This window comes from Saccostrea cucullata, unplaced genomic scaffold (assembly GCF_032062105.1).
Source record: "Saccostrea cucullata isolate Sc308-1 unplaced genomic scaffold, CSIRO_AGI_Scuc_v1 ctg119, whole genome shotgun sequence".
Taxonomy (NCBI): domain Eukaryota; kingdom Metazoa; phylum Mollusca; class Bivalvia; order Ostreida; family Ostreidae; genus Saccostrea; species Saccostrea cuccullata.
In genome coordinates this window covers 183,413-207,415 of record NW_026929195.1, presented here as the reverse complement: position 1 = coordinate 207,415, position 24,003 = coordinate 183,413, and the positions used below count along the sequence as shown (strand labels likewise).

General features: G+C 32.6%; 1 protein-coding gene across 1 annotated transcript; it reads right to left on the bottom strand.

Moving 5' to 3' along the window:
• Window positions 1-20,904: 20,904 nt before the first annotated feature.
• Window positions 20,905-22,614, bottom strand: LOC134280053 (G-protein coupled receptor dmsr-1-like). Its single transcript, XM_062762489.1, has one exon. It carries the CDS (start codon window positions 22,562-22,564, stop codon window positions 21,395-21,397), a length of 1,170 nt encoding a protein of 389 aa, XP_062618473.1. The 5' UTR covers window positions 22,565-22,614; the 3' UTR covers window positions 20,905-21,394.
• Between the last annotated feature and the right edge of the window lie 1,389 nt (window positions 22,615-24,003).

The following is a 24,003-nucleotide window of genomic DNA, read 5'->3' as shown; positions in this document are numbered from 1 at the left end:
ATCTCAAAAATAATACTCTTTGGTTAGGTGGATCCAATCTTTTGATTGGATTGTGGCTGTTTCTTATTTTTTTTACCCATCGTTTTTGATGGCAGACAGCAGTTTAGGGTATTTTAAATCTTATGATGTTTATAAGGGGCTCAACTTGAAATAGATGTATACTTTACCTTGTGAAAGATTACAGGGTTTGAATTTTCATTCAAGTTCCTATGTACATCATGTTACAATGCCATTATAGTGCTGAGGGTCAGATTGTGCAAAGTGTACCTAAGATGGCAATACTCTATATTTGAGTCCCCTTTTTCTAAACCCCATTTTATTAACTTTTTAAAATTTCTTTCGTCATTTAGTTTAGTAAATGACATTTCTCACTTCTACATGATGTTATTTGTTTTTGCCTGCTTTTAACAAAAAACAAGCTCAGTCGTTCGGCAGAACTAAGAAACATAAATAATACTTAACACCAATTATCATGTAAAATTAGCGTGCAACAACCCTAGTTTTAAAAACAAAATCAAGAAATGTGAACATTGTTATGTTTGTTGTTTTGATAAGAATTACTTAATTATAGCTGTTTATTAATAATTATATAACGATTTACTTTTGTAAACACAGTTGTCTTTCTAAATAATTTTTGCTGTGCATTTCAGTTTGAGTATTTTACTTTTCACAGGGCGATTTCATCAGCAATGCTTAAATGTAATATAAAAAATAAGTAGTGGTGATGGTAAAGAACAGATGATTAAAGGTTATTTTGTTTTTCAACACACCTTTGAAAAAGAAAAAAAATAAGATCGTTCAAGTATCTTGGGTGGTCTCCCTTATGTATGTAGTTTGAATTAAGTTGTATCAGTTATGTCCGTACTGGTGCAAAATGTATTCTTTTTCTAGTTTAGCAATTAAAATCGATCTTTTATTGTATGAGCGTGCTTTTTAATTTAAAAAGAGAAAAAAAAAATATATTCGAATTAAAAACAGGATTTTTATTCTATTATAAGTAAAATTCTGTTGATAAGGTATGCAGTTTCCTGCGATGAACGATAATAAAAGTGCAGTATGATTAGATTAAGAATATAAAGTTGCAAAACGTTTATTTTTAAAGTTGAAATTAGATAACCATTCTTATTTTCATAGGAAATAAAATCTTGATTATGGCCAGGAAATATTTCTTTACGCAGAAAAGGGTCAATACCTCTACAGAAGTACACCACGTAAGATTTTTTTAAGAAGACCTATTTTGATGGGCATGATAAGGGTTAGCTATCTTATTAGCGCGTAAGACGATCTGCACTTAATAATACATGATTCACTCATCACTTATATTATTGGGACGTCTCTTCTTTATACTTAAATCATGCCTGGTGGTTACAAAGAATGCAGTTTCTCATTAACGTATACAACGCCGTGAATAAGAAAACGTATTTACTTAAACAAATCACATCGGGATGCTAGAATTATTTAATAAAATATTGTGATGGCATATTTTTCACAGAAATTCAAAAATTGGCAATTTGAGATAAAAAAAAAAAATATAAGTAAATTTTGAATACCTTCATTGAAGGAACATAATCTCGCGGAAGAAAAACAAAACATTGACAGAAAGTATTTCAAAGTTGGCTAAAGTGAAATCTTAGACCTGTTTGTTTTGCATCTTATCTCTAGGGTTTGTATACTCTTTGTTACCTCTATGTTGTCAATCAGAAACTCAAGCATTTTTTTGTTGTCAACTTCAGAGTACTTGTGTGTACAATCAGAATGTGTTTTAACAGAGTAATTTTGCACATGACCAATGACAAGGTAAGTAAATTTACGAGTTCCATTTCTATTGAAAAAGCAGCTGTCAATGATATAAAAAACCCTACTTTAATGTATCGTGGGGAATGGTTGTGTACGTTTTTAAGCTGTTGATTTTGGTAAAATCTTGTAATTTCAAATTGTCCAAAAGTGCCTTGGAATTTTTAAGTATCCTCATCTGATTTACACCACTTCTTAAATATATTGTTGAATACTCTTGAAGTTTCTCCTTCACCACAGTTAATATCTTAGCGAGGAGTAATGAAAGAGGATTGGTTGAACACTTTCTGGAACCATGCAGCTACATGTATGCATCTTTGATTGTAAAGATTTTTATAGAGTCCAATATAGATATTGTAGTTCAAATTCATTTTGGTTCTTTGGGATATCAAAAATATTAAAAACTGACATATAATTTTGAAGAATTTCTTCCTTAGAAAGAGAACTATGAAAATCAATTTCAAAGAAAAAAGCATATCAGCCCATGTACCCTGACAAATTCCCTTTAACGTTCGTCTTAACGGTTTCTGATGAAGGTAATTCATTGATGAATCACCTGTTTGCAAAATAGATAGCATTTTACCCAAACTGAAGAATGAAACTTAAGGTTAGAAAAAAGGGGAAATCGTTATACCCATACCCTTCTGTTTTATTGAAGATATCAGGAACACCATCCAAAAAATCTCTGGAATCAAAGGCTAAGACATATCCCGCATACTCGAAGTTCATGTGTGGGGATTAATAAATGAGATGAGATAGAGAATCATTTATATCTTCTTTTCCTAAAAAGTATGATAATTAAGTGGTATTTGCAACATTGCTATATGATTATTGACATGTAATTGACTGACAGATTGAAGTAAATATATTTGACCGCACTCTAAATATACCAGTTTATGTCGGCTAAGAATGATAAACATGGAGCACTCGTAAATACAGTTATAAAAGAACCAAAATTGCAATGAAATGAGAAACCAAATTGGATTGACCATCTGTTTTCTTGTGTAGTGCGCGTGTAATTGGTATCCCTTGCAGCAAATCTTTTGGAATACACACTTGAGATTGTGGTATAAATATTTATTCATCTATAATGAGGAGTCACACTGACCGCTTATGTTCTCAAGAATGACTGGTTACTTAACCGACGTGTCTACCAAAATGTTTATCATTCCAGACTAGTGTATATTTATACAATATTTATTGTATTCCACAGGTAATTATGTTTAAACATTTGTTTTCTGAAACAGAGTGCAAGTGTTTACTTCCGACAACACAAAGATTCTTAAATCTTACACCGATACTTTTCTTTTTGAAATGTTTGTTGTAATCTTACATATACTCATGTTTTCGTCATCTGTTACTCTTGAAATATCTCAGTGTATATGCAAAAATTCAGTTGGATTTTGTTCATTTGAGAGCTTCTCTCTTCTTGGATTACATTTCTTTGAATGAATACATTAAATTAAAAGACTTACTCGTGCCTATTGGTTTAATTTGTTAATTTGTTTATATACTGTTTATCTGTCAAAGAAACTAGAATAAAAAAAACATAATCCAAAGGGTTTTGATAAGCATTAAAATATCAAGATTCTTTTATGTACATTTCAGTATTGTCTTAATATTGAGTTATATTAATTTATTTCTCCTTAATTGTATGTCTTTACATATATCTTTCAGAGGGTTATTATATACGGAGTATTCTAGAAAAAGCCTTTTCTCTTTAAAGTACTTGGGTTACCTCATGTCAATGATAAAATCACAGGATTTTGGTGTAATGTACAGGACATATGTTTCTTCAAAAGTATAACACAGGAATATTATTATTTATTGGCTTTTTGTATAATACTTTATTTTTTCCGTATCTGTTAATCGTTTGTTTAGCAAATCATCAAAAAGAATACCAAAAATATATCTGAAAATACTAGACAGCATTTTATGATTTAATGTAGAAATATGCATCATGGTGATAAAAAAACATCCTGCGTAAAATTCATAACAATGAGTGTTTACATGAATCAAAAATTCAATTCCAACACAAACTCACTTGAACCTAGCATCAAAACTATGTCTAAGAAGCATTGAAACTAGTCTAGACTGAAGTCTTAATGCTCAAACCAGAGTCAAATAACAAATGTTGATTATTTGCACATTGTTATCAGAAGGATTTGCTGTAAGTCCTGTGCCAACAGGATAAAGAATGGTTACATCTGTCAACGTCAAATAGCCAAGCCTTGGATTATTCGGAGGAATATCGACAACTAACTGACCAGATTACAAAACAGCATATGTTTTTGCAGCTCATGAAAATCATCCAAATTAATCTAAAATTATCTAATTGTCCTTATTTTGAGATAAATCGATGCTGTTTTTGAAGAAAAAATAATGTTTTAATGAGGCATTAATAATTTTTGTTTATGGAAATCATTTTCTTTCATTCCACACCTTGAAATATTAAAGAAATTTTCATATCCATGCACATACATGTATGTTAATGTATGAAGTCCTAAGATTAACGAAAAACCCTAGACCAGTATGGTACTTCTAGTTTCAATCAAAAATTATCTCAGATAAGTGAAATCATTAATGAATATTTCTCAAATCATAGTATTTTGTGACATATTTTAGATTTTATAATTTTGTCTAAAAGCCAAACCCACAATGGTTGTTAAATTCAAACTTTACATTGAGTAAAGGCAAAGCCAATTGTTTGTTAATGATATAATGCCGCTTAATGATACAAATATCATGAAGCGTTGAAATGCAACGCTTAATGTCATGAATGCTCATCCGCTTAATGCTATAATTCTTTCATTAAGCGGCGATTTATTATTAGTGGTTGAAAAGGTCAACTATTGATGCAATAATGTATGGCATTACGCGTTGCAGTTGCAACGCTTAATTATATTTGTATCATTAAGCGGCGTATATCATTAGCGGTTGCTACACAGCATAACTAATTTGTCTGACTTTGAAACAATGAAGGGACAAAATTCATTTTTTTTAATTCCATCTTTACTAATTATTTCCTGATGTGCTTCCTACTCTTTGACTTCCAAAATTGTTCAATATCAATCTAAATAATTCTTTGTAAGACTTATATACTGTATAGGTGGACTATACGGATTTTCACGCACTCTGAGTATTGTTTTCCAGCATTGACGTGCTTGTCAATGCAATGGAGTTCTCTTTAGACCGTATAAGCGGTCCTGTAAATAAAAGATTCAAATGAATTTAACTGGCTTTTCAGTATAGACCGTTTTCCTATGACACATTTTGTCTAGGAGTTATTCCCCTTAGCCGCCATATTGTAGGGCAACATTCCCAGATCCCTTCAATATCCAACCAAGTTCAATTTGGTATACTGGTTACTGAGGTAAAGATAATGCTATTTTTCTGATGAATATACGTTTGTTAAAGCATCTATTAATTCATGATTATAAGATTTTGAACATTTCCCCCCATATATTTCTTGCACGCGCGTTTCAAATTGGTTGCTTAAAGAGGTAAATTCACTACTTTGCCCTACAGGATGGCGGCTAAGGGGAATAACTCCTAGGCAAAATATGTCACAGGAAAAGGGTCTATAATGGACTAATTAGGTAAAGATAACAACATCTTCACTGCCTTGTAGTCTTTTAATGTACACTTTATATAGAGAATTGTCTGGTTTGCTCTTGTCATTTGACTTTGATACTAAAGAAGATCATGTCAGCGTGTAGGTGGAATATATTATTGGGATTATCGAAGATCATCTTGTGGTGTTTTATTGACTAACATAAAAAGTGACCCCATGATGAAATTTTTACGTACATCTCCATATCTTTTATCGCAGACTTTTGCAACACTATATTTTCTTTTAAGAAAAACGAAGCAAAGATAATTTTATTCAAAACAGTGATTCAAAATGATTCAGCTAAAATCAAAATATATGCATAAAATTTATTAAAAGTTACAAAGTAGAAAGTAGACAGATGTAGGAGAAAACAGTTAAAGTGTAGCATAATCGATGGAATTCATGCTGTTTGTTTCAATACTCTGTTCTTTGAAAGAACATTAATAAACATTGCCACTATAATTTGGACTTTCAGAGTTCTGAACGTCATCTTCATGAATGGAGGGAAGAGGGATCATATCCACTTTTGTAGAGATCTCCGTAATGCTAAAATCCAGTCCATCTACATCACGAACATCACACATATTGTCGTTGGATGTTTCTTGGCCTGCATTTTTGAGATACGGTGCATACAGCTCATTTCTTACTCTGTTCAGATGCTCCGTCCATCCCCTGTGGCAAGAACAAAGGACGATTGCAAATAGAAGTCGACACTCACAACTTTGCACAGTCAGCATGAGAACAGATGCAAAGTAGGAAAGATGGACAAGAATGCGGTATATAAAAATCATACGTAAAATGCATGTACAGGTCTGAATTGCGTAAATTGATCCGGCAAGGTCTAATGAATATAGGATGGAGTGGAGTAAAGCGCTGTGAAGTAATCTCTTTGTTGATTTTGTTTGGAAACTTGGAACTGTGTGACCCGCCAAATATCTTGTTGACTTCAAATAGACACACATTACAAAGCATCCACCAATACTGCTTATTAGAAGGAACGCCTTTGTGCCAACAATGATATAGTACCGATCATTCCTTAAAGCTGAGATGTTCACGACGTCATGGTCGGCTGAAAACACGTCATATAGTGCTCCGCCAACCGTAGCAAAAGTGAAGACCCAGACCGTGAAGCAGACGAAGTAAGTCTTAATATCTGTGACTTTGATCTGATATTGCATTGCAAAGACAAGGCTCATGATTCGGTCAAGTGTCATAAAGGTGATGCTCAACATGTGAGCAGTCACGCGGATCTCTATCAAGAAAATCTGGAGCTTCAACGACAGAGGTTGTCTGGCAGACGACAGGTAGAGTTGGAAATCTAGTAGAACCGTCAGTAGAGAAGTTGTGATGTCCAAGGCAGACAGATTCAACAACAAGAGCCGAATCTGTCTCGGAAACTGTTTAGAAATATACAAAACGGTGGAAAATATACCCATAATCCCAATCCAGACTGTATGGGACACAGTAAGGACCATGAAAGGAACAGTAAATTTAGAAAAAGAACAAAAGATGCCTGTTGTAGAATTAAGAGACATCATGATCGAAACAACTCTTATCTTCTTGCCATATTATTAAAGGGCATCTATCCAAATGAGACATATTCAAAATATCAGATAGAATTTTATTATTCATTTTCAAGCAAATATTTAATTAGCACCTTTCAAGTGATAATTGACATTTTGAACAAAACATGTTTTGAAAACTCGCTTAGGAAATTGCAGGTAGCAATTGTTATGATATTCTAAGCTTAAGATTGGCTTATATTTTATACAGATGTTTTTGGTTTTTCCTAAACGTTCCTTTTATTTTTTAAAAGGGTTCTACTTTAAGATGAATAATGTAGAAATTGAATCAATTTTGCATACATGTTTCCTTAACGTAATTTGTCTTAGTAAACTCCTAGAAAAAATTACTATTAAGCAAAAAGTTTTTGAGACAATTTAAGTACAGCACATCAAAGTAACCTGTACATTATTCTTTATGTTCTTAGTGCAAGAGACATTTATAAAAATTTGTATTTGGATCTTTTGAAAGAATTTCTGATTTTTAAATCCTCAAAAACCGTATTATGTATCATTGTATCTTTGTGTGCCAAGTTATACTGAAATCTACTGTAGAAGGAGTAGCATTTTAAAATTTCACTTATTTTGAATGTGCAACACCGATGCAAAAACCCACAGAATTATGTATCGTAGTCTATTTGTGTGCCAGTTATATTGAAATCCACGGGTGATTCACATCAATCCTCTCTATGAGGAAAATTTGCGGACTCAAAAACCGTGGTTTGCGACGATGATGCAAACCGAATTATCAATCATGTACATTTTATTGTTTCGGAAGAAATCCAAAATGATTTTATTTTTGTATCAAATGTAAAATTTATGTTTCAATGAGGAAAACAACTGTGAAATTGGGAAAGGATACATATGAATTAAAGCATCTAAGTATAGTAATTTTGTAAATCGAAAACGTGGTTCTTACGATGGGCAATACGAGCTAGAAACTACTGACTAGAGATATTAAAAAAATTGCGGACTCAAAAACCGTACTCCTTGTATTTTATTGTTTCGGAAGAAATCCAAAATAATTTCATTTTTCTATCAAGCGTAAAATTTTATTTAAAAGAATGTTTCAATAAAGAAAAAATTAAACATGTCGATTACATTTTATGTACAGACATTAGATTTATACAATTTCAATCAATCCATTTTAGGAAACCTCTTGCAGATATCCAGTCTTGATGTGAAGAATGCCAAGCCCAATAACAATCTTGACCCGAAATCCATTAAAAAGAAAGGAAATAAATGTACAGCGGTATATTTACCACTCTGGTTCCTAATGTATCTCTGATTTGCCAGAGCTGCTGTCTTACACTTGATCCATTCCAGTATAGAAGTGAGATGATTATTGAGACCAGAATTTATTTGCCTGTGAAAAGTGAAAGTCCCATTTTGTGGTCTTAAACGTGAAGTTTTGATGTAAATGTAAGACATCATTGTGAACACCCACCACTTCCAAATCTATTACATGTACCAAAGACGTTGAGGAAATAAGGGAAATGAAATGGCAATTGCCGTTCATTTCAACCGAGCCATTTCACTTTTCAATTAGATACATGTATTATTGATAAAGTTTGGGATGAGTAAACTATGCAATACCTTTTGATCTGATAATTTTAAGATGGTCAGTTCTCTCTTAAGGAATTCAAAAATATATTAAAATAATGAAAGTGTTCTGCTAAAGAACAGATATTCATTTCCGACGGTTACTTGGGCATTTCATTTGCATTAAGCATATAAAGGTTCAATTTACTTGTGACAAATTCGGTTAATTAATCAGTAAAGTGTTGCCTAGGGGATAATCTAAAAAATATTAATCACAATTCTCATTTATCAAATTTTGCTAATCTTACCACATTAAAACATTTTTCTTACCACATATTTTACGCATTTAATAACGTTTAAAAGACATCATATAGCATATTAAAAGGACAACAGTGCCCTAAGTTAATCAATGGCCTACATATTGCACATAAAACAGGCGTAAAATATGAACGATTTTACAAAAGCAAGACGTACGATATTTCAAAACACTGAAGTACATCCTCATTTTACCAGAAAAAAAGCTGCTCTTAAATAAATGTGGACCTCGTTAATTTACATACTTTGTTCTTTACAATCTGTAAAATTCTTATTTTTAAAAGCATTCTAATTGTAGAATGCAAGTACAGTTGTACTCATAAGTGAACATTAAAAAGACACTAACGTTTCTGAATGACACCTGGTCACCATTAACGCCCAATATAAACAGAAATGCCTTTATATTCAAACAAAGTGGAATTAAGTCAATAATTCTACCTGAAAAGACCTCCAATTCGACATTTAGATCTATATCAACGATTTACTTATTATATCCATCTTTATTCAATAGTTGATTTACTGAATGAAATATATGGAGATCATGAACAGTATTCAAACTCAAAATAAAAGACCACAATATTTGAAACATCTGTTACATACTTTGATGTTTGATAAAGACGCTGGATTTATCCTATAATAGCGACACCTTTTGACAAAGGTGAATATTTCAACTTCTATATTGTATACATACCTTATTCCGATAAATATTTTTCATTAACACCTGCATATGGAGTTTATATCTACCAGATGCTTCGGTAAACAAATACATATTCTACTAAGACTAGGAGAGCTTTGAACAAATAAGCTAATGATTCAAGGATATTAGGATCGATTTATTTACCTTATTAGCAAACACAATCTATTGTTACAATGAGGTAACGTTGATTTTGACGGGCGTGTTTGAAGCAAATGCATAATTATGCTTACTCCTGCATTACACCTGATCTCTCCTCATGGTTTTAGGAGTCGATACAATAACCCTGTTTGTAAAAATACAATATAATATTACAAACAATACTAATGTTCAGTAATTTTGCCATAGTTTCCTATATTTCTCTATGTCCTTAATAAACATAAAGGCCTCACGAGTGTAAAGCAACCATGAAGGTTAACTACTTCCACTGTCATATATGAATATCCCTGATTAGGGATGGAATAAAGAATGCTTCGTTCTGTAGATTTATAAATACCGTATCTAGATGATCATAATGCAAATGTTTGACCTCTCATTACGACTTTAATTAAGGACTATATGATTATTACAATTTCCCCGAATAAAAAGCACTACAAAAGAGCGAGTAGTCTTGTCATAAACATTACGTAACATATTCACGTAACCCGTCAACATTATCTTATTTTCATCATCTATGACTAAATAATACCGGATCATCAAAGTGTTATCTTTTTAAACCCTTTTGTGTTGATTTTACCATAGATGTTCGGATTTTAATCAATTTCCCTTAAAAAGAGCAGATAAAAGAATAAAGCGTACTGATGTGTCGAGTCGCTTAGATAAGACTTGTAATTATTTTTTTTTCCCAGACAAAATGTCCCCTTATTTGTGCACTCTTTACCAAACTCCGTCTTCCTTTATTTTTCCTTGTCACGCAGTCGTTACCTTTCAGTATCCCCCATTACCGCCTTTGATGACAAGTAACCAGAATTCAAACATCTGAGAAACACGGATGTCAAATTTCCGTTTAATTGTAGCCCAGAGAGGTTTGTTTAGTAACTTCCTTTGTATATCTCCAATATACACTGGCAGAACCAGTTAATTACGACCTGAAAAAGAGACATAACGACATAAACCAGTTAGTGATCTACAGTAATTGTGGAAAACGATTAAGTTTCTTTCCTTTGTTAAAGTTCCAATTTTAGTCTGAAACATTTATACCTTCCTTTTGAACAATGAACCAACATTATGCCAAACAAAACATCTTAAATCCTTTACTTACTCATTTTTACATTTTCATTCAATTATTTATTCTAAATTTATCATTTTCCTTTATGTTTGCTGAATAAAGTAACAATTTTTGACACTTATACATGTAGCATACATTTACAACAGAGTTGCGGAAGTACTCAGTGTAGTGATTAATTTATACTACGTTTTACCAGCAAAATTTTAAAGGTTCCATATCCTTTTTTCTATTTACATAATAAATTGCAAATGTGACAACTAAGAAATATTTTCTTACGGAATGAATATCTATTCGTGACAATCTGTTTAGTTTCCTGCAACAAATACATAGTAATTTCATAGGTGGTGATATATTTTTAGGATTACGTCACACCGAACTCTTAAAATATGACGTTAACTATTATCTCACATCAAAATAAATGTTTACAGATGGAAATGGGCAAATTATACCGAGTATAGTTAGTGCAAAGTTCTCTAAGATCAAAAGTTATGCTTACGTCAGAATATTAATATATACACAATTAATTAGTAAAATCTATACTAACACACAAAAACAGTTACGTATTACGTAAATATTTCATAATTCAATTCATAACTTTAGTCTCACATTTACAGCTCATTCTAAAACTTAATCATACAATTAGGTAATACTAGAAATGTAGTCTTCCAAAACACTTCCTTGGACTACTGTGAATTGTCCATGTCTTCTGACGAAATGAGTGGGGTATCGCCTAGACGTTATACGATATATGATGTGTGAATGAAAGTATAAACATGAATTATATTTGATTAATAAAACTTATAAATTATTTTAAAGTTATACTTGTGAATGTCAATTTATAGTCACGAATGAATATAATTGAGGAGTAAAAAAAAAAAAAAAAAAGGTTTACTCTTATTTATTTTTTTGAATCTTTTAACTTGTTTTATACATAAAATGTATATTAAAAATGGAAATTATTTATCTATCTTTTATTTATTTATTTTAATCTTTTACATGTAACTTGTTTTATATTTTAAAAATGGAAATCCATTTTGCAAAACAATTTACTCTGTCTGCGTTGTTTTTTTTTTTTTTTTTTTTTTTAGAGAAATTGCATGTATTGCAATAAAAAAAAAAGTTGGTTTCGGCGACGGTGCTTAATTTGTAGAAATATATTTAGACTATTAGAAAATACACCATTCTGCACTTAACAGACACAACGGAAAAATTCCTTACACCATTTGTCACAATGTATTTATCACAATACTGTCATGTTCAAATGCATCAGGATAAAGTCATTATCTTGTTAGACTATTTAACTTTTTTTTAGAAAGGGATGCCTTCCATGCATTTTTTATTTATTGCTCAAAATTATGCAAAACTACGAAAGCACATAACAGTTAAGATATAAAATAAGATAATAATTATAAAAGCAACTACTATTTTGTAAGTATGTGAAAAATGAAATTTAAACAAAACCTCGGATTCCAAAGTGTGATGGGACTCCAAAGTCCGATATGGTCACGCCAAAATCCAATAGTCTGCACCAAACTCCAATCGTTTGACACGCCAAAATCCGATGGTGTGGAAAACAATTAACGTTGATGACGTCATGGTACTACAACAGACCTCAATGCCGCGCCATGCCAAGGTCTTAAAAATAAGTATAAATAAATAAACGCGAAAACTAATCCTTATCTCTCAAGAATAGGTGCGCGACTAACTCTAAAAGCTCGAAAACTGTGTATCAGCTATAACCTAGATGTCTTGGTTGGGTGCGAGACTAACCCTAATCACTCGACTAGTGTGCGAGGACTAACCCTAAATATCTCGGGTTGTGCAATGCAAGGACTAACCCTAATCAATCGAGTGATGTGCGAGGACTAACCCTTATATCTCTGGAAGGTGCAAGCAATAAGCAAAATCAATAAAATTGTATTCGAGGCCGAATTCAGAAATGATGGCTTTTGGTGTCATGGTTTAACGTCGGATTATTTTCAGGTCATAAACATTGATTGTTTCTCCGCACCATCGGACTTTGGCATGTCTGACCATCGCACTTTAGCGCTGCGCGTCTTATAGGAAACGAGCCATCGGACTATGGCGTCCGTACATGTAACGACATCAAACCATCGGGGTTTGGTACAGACCATCGGCGTTTGGAGAGACCATCGGACTTTGGCGTCACCGTCGGACTTTGGAGTTTTACATATAAATAAAATGAATGCGACATATAGAAACAAAACACGGTATAACATCTTAAATATATATTGAAGTATAGTTTTTTTTAATTTTTACTCTTATTTATTTAAGTTTTAAACTTTTGAGTATTTAAAAAATGTTTTATCCCGTGAGAAACGAAATGCGATACATAAAAGATGCATTCGATGTTTCTTAAGGAAATGTATAACAAATATAGATCAAAAAAGAATTTCCCATTGCCTAACATACGTTGCCAAGCTGTCTATTATGATAGAAAGATAGTCACGGAAGCTTAGTCGGTAGAGTACTCGCTCCTTGATAGAAAGGTCGTGTGTTCTAATCACCTCAGTCATCAGAAAGAGTAACAACTGTTCCTTCGTCGAGTGCTTGATACTTTGAATTGACAGTTGCATATCTTTGGATAGACCTTGAAAACCGACACCCGTGTCATAAAAAAGAAACACTAACCGCTCAATGACCCTGGGTGCCTATTAAAGGTATAAATTTGAACCTTCACAAGTATATGATGACATCTCTTTATTCATGTGTGAAAAATTCTCAGTGGGACGTTAAACAATATGCTTAAAATCAATTAAATATTAAATATTAAATAAATTAGGTCCTGAGAGGGATTTTGTGAGTTATATGTAAGAGTGTTACTACGCCTGTTGTGTTGCATTAATTCATAAAAATCCTTACAAATAAAGATACAAGCGGGTTCCAGTAAATGTTCAACCAAGCCTCTTTCTTTACTCCTCACTAAGATATTAGCAATCTTGAAGGAGAAACTTCAAGAGTACTATGCAACAATATATTCAAGAAGTGGTGTAAATCAGATGTGGATATTTAGAAACTCTAAGGAATTTTTGGACAATTAAATAACAAAATTTTCCCAAAATCAACAGCTAAAACACGAGTTTTCAGCTTAATACACAACCTTTTCCAATCATTGACAGCTGTTTTTTCAATAAAAATGGAACTCATAAATTTACTTACGTTCTCACTGGTCATGTGCAAAATTATTTGTTTCAAACATTCTGATTACACACTCAAGTACTCTGAAGTTGACATCAAAAAGATGCTCGAGTTTCCTATTTACAAAATCTTTTTTTTTTTTTTTGAAGAACAGGTCTTCCAACAATCAACTGGAATCCCTATGTGTACCAATTGCACCCCGTTATTAGCAGACTTATTTTTGCATTCATATGAAGCAGAATTTGTTCAAAATCTTACATGTGAAAAGAAAAAAAACACTTGCTGTGGCCTTTAACGCAACATTTAGATATATCGACGACGTATTGTAAATAAATAATGTTAATTTCCACTCTTATGTCGATACGATATATCCAATTGGGCTTGAGATAAAAGATACCACAGAGTTTGACACATATATTTCATTAGATATTTTACTTAAAAATACGTTATAGGTAATTTAACAACCAAACTCAATGATACACGTGATGGCTTTAACGTTACAATCGTCAACTCATTGTCCATTATTTATACACTGATTTGACGACAGATTTTTCTGTTATTTTCCGATCATGACAAGGAGCACACGGCGGCTGTGACAGGTCAGCAGAGGATGCTCACTCCTCCATGGCACCTGCTCCCATCTCTGATGTTTTAAAGGTCCATGTTTGCTCTGCTCCTATTTTATATTGTTTTAACCACTTTTGATCTTGAATACTGTTCGTTCTCTCCATATGTTTCATTCAAGCATACAGCTTTTATATTCTTTTTTTAATTTCAAATACAATGCTTTATCAAGAGTGCCTGGTTTTGATAAAGTTAAGATACATGTTTTCTTTTATAACACAATCTCGCCCCCGTAGTGATGCAATGGTGAGAGCGTCTACTCTAGAGTCGCGAAGTAAGGAGTTGATCCTTACGTCACGGGTTCGAATCCCAGTGTGGAACGTGGGGACCGTTCCTTCGGAAGAGACCGTATAAACCGAGATCCCATGTCACAGTAGGTGCTGGCACGAAATAGATCTCTCACTGCTCAATGGCCCTGAGTGCCGAGTATAGGATCAAATTTGTAGCTTCCAACCAGCAAGTCTTGGTGTTTCCATATGAGTGAAAAATTCTAGACAGGGACGTAAAACAAGATAAAATCAATCAATTTATTACACAAAGAATATCTCTAAGGTGTTGATAGCTATGCACCTCAACTGCCTGTTCCATCCAACATCCAATGCTAAGAACGATCGTGGGGAGCCGCTTTTCAGGGACTCGGACATCACTGATGTTATTTTTGTTGCTTTGTTTGTTTGTTTAACGTCATTCTCTGGAAAAAAAAATCACTGATTTATCTGGAGACGCTACCACTTTTCCGACGGAGAGCTCGCATTGTGACCTCTACTCGGCATTCAGGGCCACTGAGCAGTGAGGGAAGGGGAAGTTTTTTCGTGCAAACATCTACTTCGACACGGGAATTCGGTTTATACGGTCTCATTCGAAGGACCTGTCTCCATATTCTACAGTGGGATTCGAGCCCGTGGCGTAACTCCTGACTCCTGAAACCGCGACAATATTTTTTTTTCATATTATATGAGTTGTATTTCCTCATCATAAAAAGTCTTTTTGAAATATTTTGCATTTCTCTTAATATATAATTATTAATTTTGTGATATATGTTTTGCATTTCTATCAAACAAATTTGCATAAAAACTCATTTTCACTTATTAAAAACATTTTGTCAAGGTTAAATTTATCATTGGAAATCAGTTCAACTGGAGGTCAAATATTAAGATATTAAATGTAATTAGTATCGACCACATGACACTGATGAGTAATAAACGCATAGATCAAGAGGATTGAAGAATATTTTTACAATCCTTTCATTTCATTTTGTGGCTAAAACCATTTTTCAAACACTTGTATTCACAAGAGCAAAACTGTTGCATCTGCTGGGCTCTCACATATCTTACCAGAATTACTTCTCTCCAAATGGACACACTTCCGATCTGTCAATATTATCAATAAATCTCTCTTAACAAATCTTCTTAGAGAAAAGTTGCAAAACCATAAAGCAAAATACAGCCACATTTTCAATTAAAAAAAATATGGATCTGCTAAATGTAAGAAAAGAATCTTAATGGATTCGTCTGCTTGGTAGGACTTTATTACTCCTTAAAAAGCTAGATTCCTTGATGGATTTCAAAACACTTTCACTAAGCACGAGACCTATAGCTATCATCATCAATTCACGCTTTCCCTATCGATTGTGTATTGTTTTCACATTAAGATTTTCAAGAATTTATTTGTTTCGTGTAACTATCTTGATTATGGGAGCCCATATGTCCCCCACTATTCCCGGTAGATCGTGCTCTTAATGTAATTGTTGATAACAAAAACCTGGTTAATAGTTTCGTATGTAATGAAATTTATTAACTGGTTGATAAGATCTGAGGTTTGAATGAGTTCTTTATTGCCAAGGGACTCTCTGTTGTGATTTCGATGGTGGGAGCCTCCCCTTAATTTTTAAATCACAAGAGAGTTGATGAAAAAAACAAACACTCTATAAATGCTCGAAATCGTGATTCAATATTGTGTTCCTTGCGCTTTTCATCCATTGAAAGCCATTGTCTTTTCCTACTGAGTAAATGATGAACAAGATAAACTCTCTTTCTAAATTAATAACAGGCTTATAGTTACGCATAAGGTTGTAGTTTATTTCAGTGCATTTGCGTACAGACAGGCTCGACGACTTACAAACCCAAGAGCGCCGCCATTGATTGACCAGCACAATGACGTGCATATGTGGGAGAAAACTAACTCAAAATAGTACTCACCGACCGGAAATCTGGAACCATTTCAAAGGATCTTACAAGTCATTGGTAGGAATTACCTTCAAGTTTTTGAATTCTTATACACTTTTTTGTTAATGATTTGGAATATGTTAGGAATCTTGAATTTTAAGGTGATGCTTTGTTTGTATACAGTTCAATAAATCTTAAATCTTAAATGAATATAAATAAAAGAAATTTAAAATGACGAAATGGAGATCAATCTCATAGTTTAAAGATCCGAGTTTGAAAGATAATTGCATATTATGAAAAAAAAATTGAAGAGGAGTTCTCAATTCATATCTATCCTTGAACCATGCGTTTCATTTGCACAAGTGTTTATATTTAATTAAATAGCTTCAAAACTAAAGAAGTGACACGACTGTTCATGCCATGCAACATGTACAAACCATGAAAAGAATTATTTTCCTTATCTTGAAATTAAATTTGTTTATATTTTGCTGTTCTTGCATTTTTATGGGGTTGTTTGAGTGCTCAAAATACCAGTACATATTTTGCTAGATATTTAAGTACTACGAATGATATAGCGACAGAAGAAGTGGTCCCATGGAGGCCACAAAGTTGTTACAAAGTATATAATTATACGTAGATTGTATCAAAGAGTCGTAGACAATTTTTATAGCTTTGTAAAAATCGTAGCAATACAAACCATATTTTGCTCGTCTATAGCACTATAACCCTGACCCTTGGGCCATGAATTTCACAATTTTGGTAGAGGACTCAGTGCTGATTACAATCATGCCAACAGTTTGACTGCTTGATGTCCAGGAGTATAGAAGCAGATTTTTAAAGATTGCGTTAATTTTAGTGGTTTTGGTCCCATCCCTAAAGCCCCAGGGGGGAGGGCAGGAACCATGAAATTCAGAATTTTTTGTTTCCCTTCACGCACAGATGCTTTGTGACAAAATTGGTTGAAATTTGTTGAACGGTTGCAGAGAAGAAGTGAAAATGTTCAAATGTTAACGCACGGCACACGACGGACAAAAACGGATAGCAATAGGTCACATGAGTTTACTAAAAATAACAGCATCTATTTGTGTATACAAGATAGATGCCTTAATTTAACGAGAAAGTGTTTGTTTGGTCGTTGGCTTTAAAGTGTTGGGATCTGACTCTGCATGTATAACATGTATTAAGCGTACACCCCATATCAGTGCTTTGTTTATATCATACTTTGTATCTAGTCCTTTCAATGGCCAAACTTAGTTTAATGCATAATATTTTTACTAAACAGTGCATTTCTCAGGATGTAATTGGGGTATATTTTTGTAATGTTTTGTATATACATATATGTTTTTGGTTTATTGTCATTTATTGAAGAGTGTTGTTTTTTTTTCACCTAGCACAACACATCACATGTTCTAGATTTTGGTTTAATGTTTTTTGTGATTTTGTACATGCCATTACGTTTTGTGTAGTTCTTGTGCTTTGTATTCCTTTATAACTGAACATATTTATTCTTCATATGGGAGTTGATTCTTCTACCTATATGGAATTTGGGCAGGCAAGTATTAATCATTATTAAGAGTCAGGTTTAACATCCATCTTAAATTCTTCCTTTGCTGAACTTTTTAACCCCTTACATGGCATATACGCATTTCTACGCCTCTGACTTGAAAAACAAGTATAGTGTGAAAAAACATTCATAACTTCGTTAATACTGGAAATATCAGAATAAATCTTGCACCGTTGGAAACAGAAAATAAATACGGTAAAATAATATACAGAAAACATTTTTATTGGTTGTACCTAAAACTTTGCTCACTATTTGAGCGATTTTGCCATTATCGAAATCAAAGCGGGGGTAACACATTATTTGTAAAAATGCTAAATTCTGTTGTCTACATCCCAACCCTAACCAATCCCCCCCCCCTCCCCAGATACTTAAAATTGGTTTGTAAAAAAAAAAATGTACAACATGTTCATAATTTTCAACACAACAATGAAATATTTTTCAATATATTCAACTAAGCAAAAAAACTAGAATAAAACTCATTATTTAATAAATGGAAATTCCAGCATGATTATGGTGTATTTCGTTGCCATGGCAACTGAAATAAAATTTTTATAATCATTTTTAGAAACAACACAATACCCGGTTTCAGAATATATATACAATAGTGTATACAAAAATTACAAGAAATACCCTAAAAAATGCATTGAAATCTTAATATCATTTTGTCTAGAAATGCTTTAAAATCTTTGCCATGGAAGGGGTTAAAGGTAAAGACCATAAAGAATGCTTACAAAGATACATATACTTTTGCTTTGAAATTGATATATAATTTTGAGCTGTAATATAAAGTCAGATTTAAAATATGAAAAGTTTCGATATTTTGAAACATTTGATTTATGACGTTTGAGATATTTAATCTATGTGGTCTGAGATATTTTATCTAAGAAGTTTGAGATATTTAGTACATGAAGTTTGAGATATTTGAGACTTGATATCTGAAGTTGATATGGTTGATATTTGAAGATTGAGACCTGACTTTGAATTTGAACAGTTTGTATTTTGATTTTGAATAAGGATGGTTGACTTTGGCATTAGTTTGATATTTTTGGGAGTTCCCTTTTGAAATGGCATACCACAATGTTGTATATTCTTGCACCAAGGCCAATATTCGCCACAAAAAAGATGAAATCCTTTAATCAACTTTTGTGCCATTTTTTCTGTATAACTAAATAGAAGTGAAACTAAAACATTCAGAGAAAAGTAGTTGATAAATTAAATAACATATTGATAACATTTTCATTTCAGGATCGACAAAGATAGGTCTACGAAGTGGAGTAAAGATAATCATATTTGGACAACGTTGAACGTTATGAGCGAAGATCGGCGATGAACTTTTTTTTGTTTCCTACAATGCAAGAGGACCCTGCAGGATTAAAATTTAAATCTGATCAAAAGCACAGTGGGAAATACATGGAAGATGTGGGGAATAGTTAAATCTTGAACAATCAATTAATTAACTTTTTTTATTCAAAAATTGTATTGTAACTATAGAAACTACCAACAATGCACAATGTTACAAAAACAATTTCAGCAAAAGCTTAATCAATCGTAAACAAGATGTACATGCATCATATCATTTGCTGAAAACGACCAGTGCAAAAAAAAAAAAACCCCCTAGGTATTGTTAAGGTAATTTAATTTTCTAGTCAATATGTGCATAATAATTCAACCTGGAAAGAAAAAGGAAGCTGCTATAATGTTCAGCTGTCAGAAAATGTTTAATTCAACAAATACTTTTCTTAATTTTGGTGTTTGATTCGCTTCTTATGCACTTTTCAAATATTTGCAGTACATTGTAATAATCTTTCATACGTTTATTAGTATCCATCACAGATATTTGGCTGACAAATGTTCAACAACAAAACAATTCAAAAAATTAGGAAAACGTCATATATAAACAAAAATATTCATTATGTGTGTGTGTGTGTGTGTGTATGTGTTAAACTTTATGGATTTAAAGTCTTTCATCTTGATTTTATCATAAACATGTTAAGTATGCTTTGGTGGTAATCATGAATTTTAGATATACGATAACGTGAAATGCACTTAATTTTCCATTCTACTCAGTTCCATAAATAATCATACAGTACAAATTTATAAATTCAGGGATGATTGTTGTGGCTCTCCTTTCCTTCAAATAAGTAAGTAAACTCGTTTGTATTTGTTAGATTCTATAGATTATTTGAATCTTATCCATTTTTAATATTATGGTGTTCTTATCTATACATTTAATTTAGCAAATTCCCTATACTTTTCTCAAATTATTTTTATATCAATGTATAACATCCTCTCTTAAATGAAAATGATGCTAACGAGTAATAGCGATTTCGAAAAAATCTATCAAAAATACAGATTACTATACACATAACTATGATCAGGGTATGTAATTAATGTGACACAGACCACTGGAAGTTCAAGGGGAGGAATCGTGTGCCTAGAGGGGTAAACATTCCCTATAGACTGGTCTAATGTAGTCAGAAGACATCAGGGAGATAACAAGGACGTCAGGGAAAACCACAAAACATCAGGGTAAGCCAGTGGTAACATGGGCAAAGTCAAGGTAAGTTGGGAGTAGACAGGGTAGTAAAGGACCGACAGGGATTAAAAGCAGAATGTCATGGACTGACAGTGGAACTTCAGCAGATTTTCTTTTTGGAATCTAAGGGGGAGGGGTCGTTTCAGTATTGAGGATTTGTATAAAATGTCAGCAAAAAAGTATACATCGTGATTAAAAAATTATGAGTCATTTTCCAAAAGTTAGATTTTATTTTTTTTTTTTAACTGACAAAGAGGTTCTACATTTTAGAGTAACGTTTTTGAAAAGCAATAGTCTGATAATATAGCCTACTTGTTTAATATTTACATATGACACCAATAAATTATACAAACAAAGAAAAGAAATCCAGAGCTTGCAGCTGAGTTGTCAGACAGAGAATCGAAAAATGGTTCATACATCTATCTGATTCTCAGCATTTTAAATACACGATCCTTTTTTAAAATAAAATAAATAAAACATCGTCATTACAATAATGAAGTACTGTCATATATGTAGTGTAATAATTTGTAGTTTGATCCAATTCTGATGATGTAATGAAACAACACAGTGTAATGATAAATTGCATTTCCCTTGCATTTTAAACAAACGTGGCCGAGTTATTGTTGTGTCCATTATTCATTGTCGCCATATAATTTTTGTTTCCATTAGCTGTGGTGTTGAGTCGAACCTTAAGAAAACCCATTCCATCTTTTGGACAGCAGTGACAGAAAATTCGGACAAAGGTGTCTCTGAATTGTTTACTCATACTACAGTACAGGACAAAGTTCACGGAATTATTGCACAGTGCCACGATATCTAATACATCGCCGAGTTTATTATAGACCTTTGTCTCCCATTCTGGATTAGAGCTTACAATCAAAGTTAGAATCCCCTGCGGAAGTTCCGTTATCAGGAACATAACAACCACAGCAAGAAGCATGCCCGTCGTGCGGTTATGTTCGTGGTGACGATCAGCATCTTCCTTTTTGCCGAATCTTTTCAGTTCCTTTCGCTTCATGTACGCCTTATGCATCGCGTATATCAACAACAGAGTAAGAATCGTCAACATAAAACATGGAACCAGTTTGAATAATATTGAATGTATATACTGGTTTGCATCATCAAACCATTCATCTTTCAGCGACTCTGATTTAGCAGACATATACAACTTTGTTTCATTGTCATAGCTATAACTGTTGATTGCATAATTCGGTATGCTGAGAATAATGATGGAAATATACACACTACATATCACGATTTTGGCTCGAAATAGTGAGCACCAAACACTTCCATGGGTTGGAAACCAAATGAATAGAAATCTGAATATTGCTAATGCTATGGTCAGCCAAACTGCTATCGAATGGCAAACAAGGCTGAAACTCGCATGAAACAGCAAGAATATTATTGCACTGTAATCTCTCGTTTGAAAATATCTCAGATTAGGGTCCTTAAGTATGTAGAATTTTGTCACGAAGGGAAGATAATCCAGCATTTTTAAAGTATCTGCGACAGCCAGCCATGTAAGTATCACATTGACCGAAGTAACCATGTTCTTTCGTGTAAGTACGACAATATTCGCCAAGTTGGAAATAATTCCGAAAGTACAAACAAACACACTGATGTAGCCATGATACCCTGCATAGCTCTTGTAGAACTCTGTTAAAGACTGAAAGTCGTCTACAGTTGTTTTGTTAAGTGAGTTGGCCGTGATAGTTAAGTTTTCGGAGACATTCTGAAAGCTGGATTTGTAGTTAAAGCTGTATGCCATACTTTGCAAGACGTTGTTGACTTGGTCTACAAGATTGATTTTAGGTCAGCATCCTTCTGAAACGAAAGAACAATTTAAATTCTTAAAGTTTATTTTACAACAGTATAAATTATCTGAACTGTATAAACGTTTACTAATATTTGTGCATGTACATTGTATTGGTTATATATGTATTTTTCACGTCAAAATAAATGAGAAAATTGGTTGTGGTTAAAAGACTTTAGAATCTGGTAAGAACAGTATCCAACATAATGTGTAAATGAAGAGGATGAAAAAAACAAACACTGGTCAGTTTGAGGATATGGCATAAAAATGTAAAGTAGAAATGCATAAACGTTTTTAGTCAAAATCTTTTCAATTAGTCTCAGATGATTTTGAATTCAGAACATTGAGAAACACTATGATAACTTGATGTCAGTCCTTGACATAATGTTGGATCAAGGCTAACGATCTTCAGCATTTTCACCTACCAAAAACATCTTTACTGTCTAAGTCTTAAGGAATAAGGTTTATATATTAGCCAGAGGTGACAATAAAGCAGAGAAAATATAACCCAGTTTTCCCGTTGGTCTTTAAATTTTATGTCGTTAACTAATAAACACCAAACAGAACAGAAGGACTATAGCTATACTGACAGATGTAAAGGTTTAATGATCCTTCTAGATGTGATATAAATTAATTTATTAGAGGGGAAAATGTAAAATCAATCCTTAAGCATCATTATGAAGTCAACATCCGGTGATAACGAAAAATTGCGTGTCTTCACATTTGGGTCTATAGGTCACTTTAACAAGATTAACCCGTGATTAATATATAGACCCCTGATATCAATGAGATAGAGGAAAATAAATAACACTTGGATATATAATTATCTTGAGTTCAGTGCAACCTAAGAGGCATTGACCAAATAAATTTTCTTTTTTTTTCCTTACGAAATCCCATTTCTAGTGATAGGGGTCAAAGAGATTTTTTTTTATATTCATCTCGAGTTCCTACTGAGGGTAAATAATTTCAACAAACTCACTTAAGTTGAGAGTAAATTAAAGGAAAAGAAAAATATATCTCAAAGTTGTTTATAAAATACTAAATAGGACCATAAAAATACTATAGTGAACTACAAGTTTAGAAAACAAAAGTTTTCAAATTTTAAAACATAGCTTTTTAGTGATCAACATTTAGTAATTGAGAGTAACTAGAGATTTAAATTCTAAAGTAACCAAAGCTTAAAAGTAATCAAAAAAAGTCCATTTTAATCTTATATAGTTGAATAATAATATAGATTTGAGTGAAGGATTGTTTATTAATTATGGATCTTTTAAGTTGGATATATCTGCAGTCATTGCTCTCCACAATCAAGAAAAAAAACATTAATAGGTAAAAGAAAAATTCGACACTTTTCAAAGCAATAAGCTTGTCATATAGAAATTCTTATAGGCTGC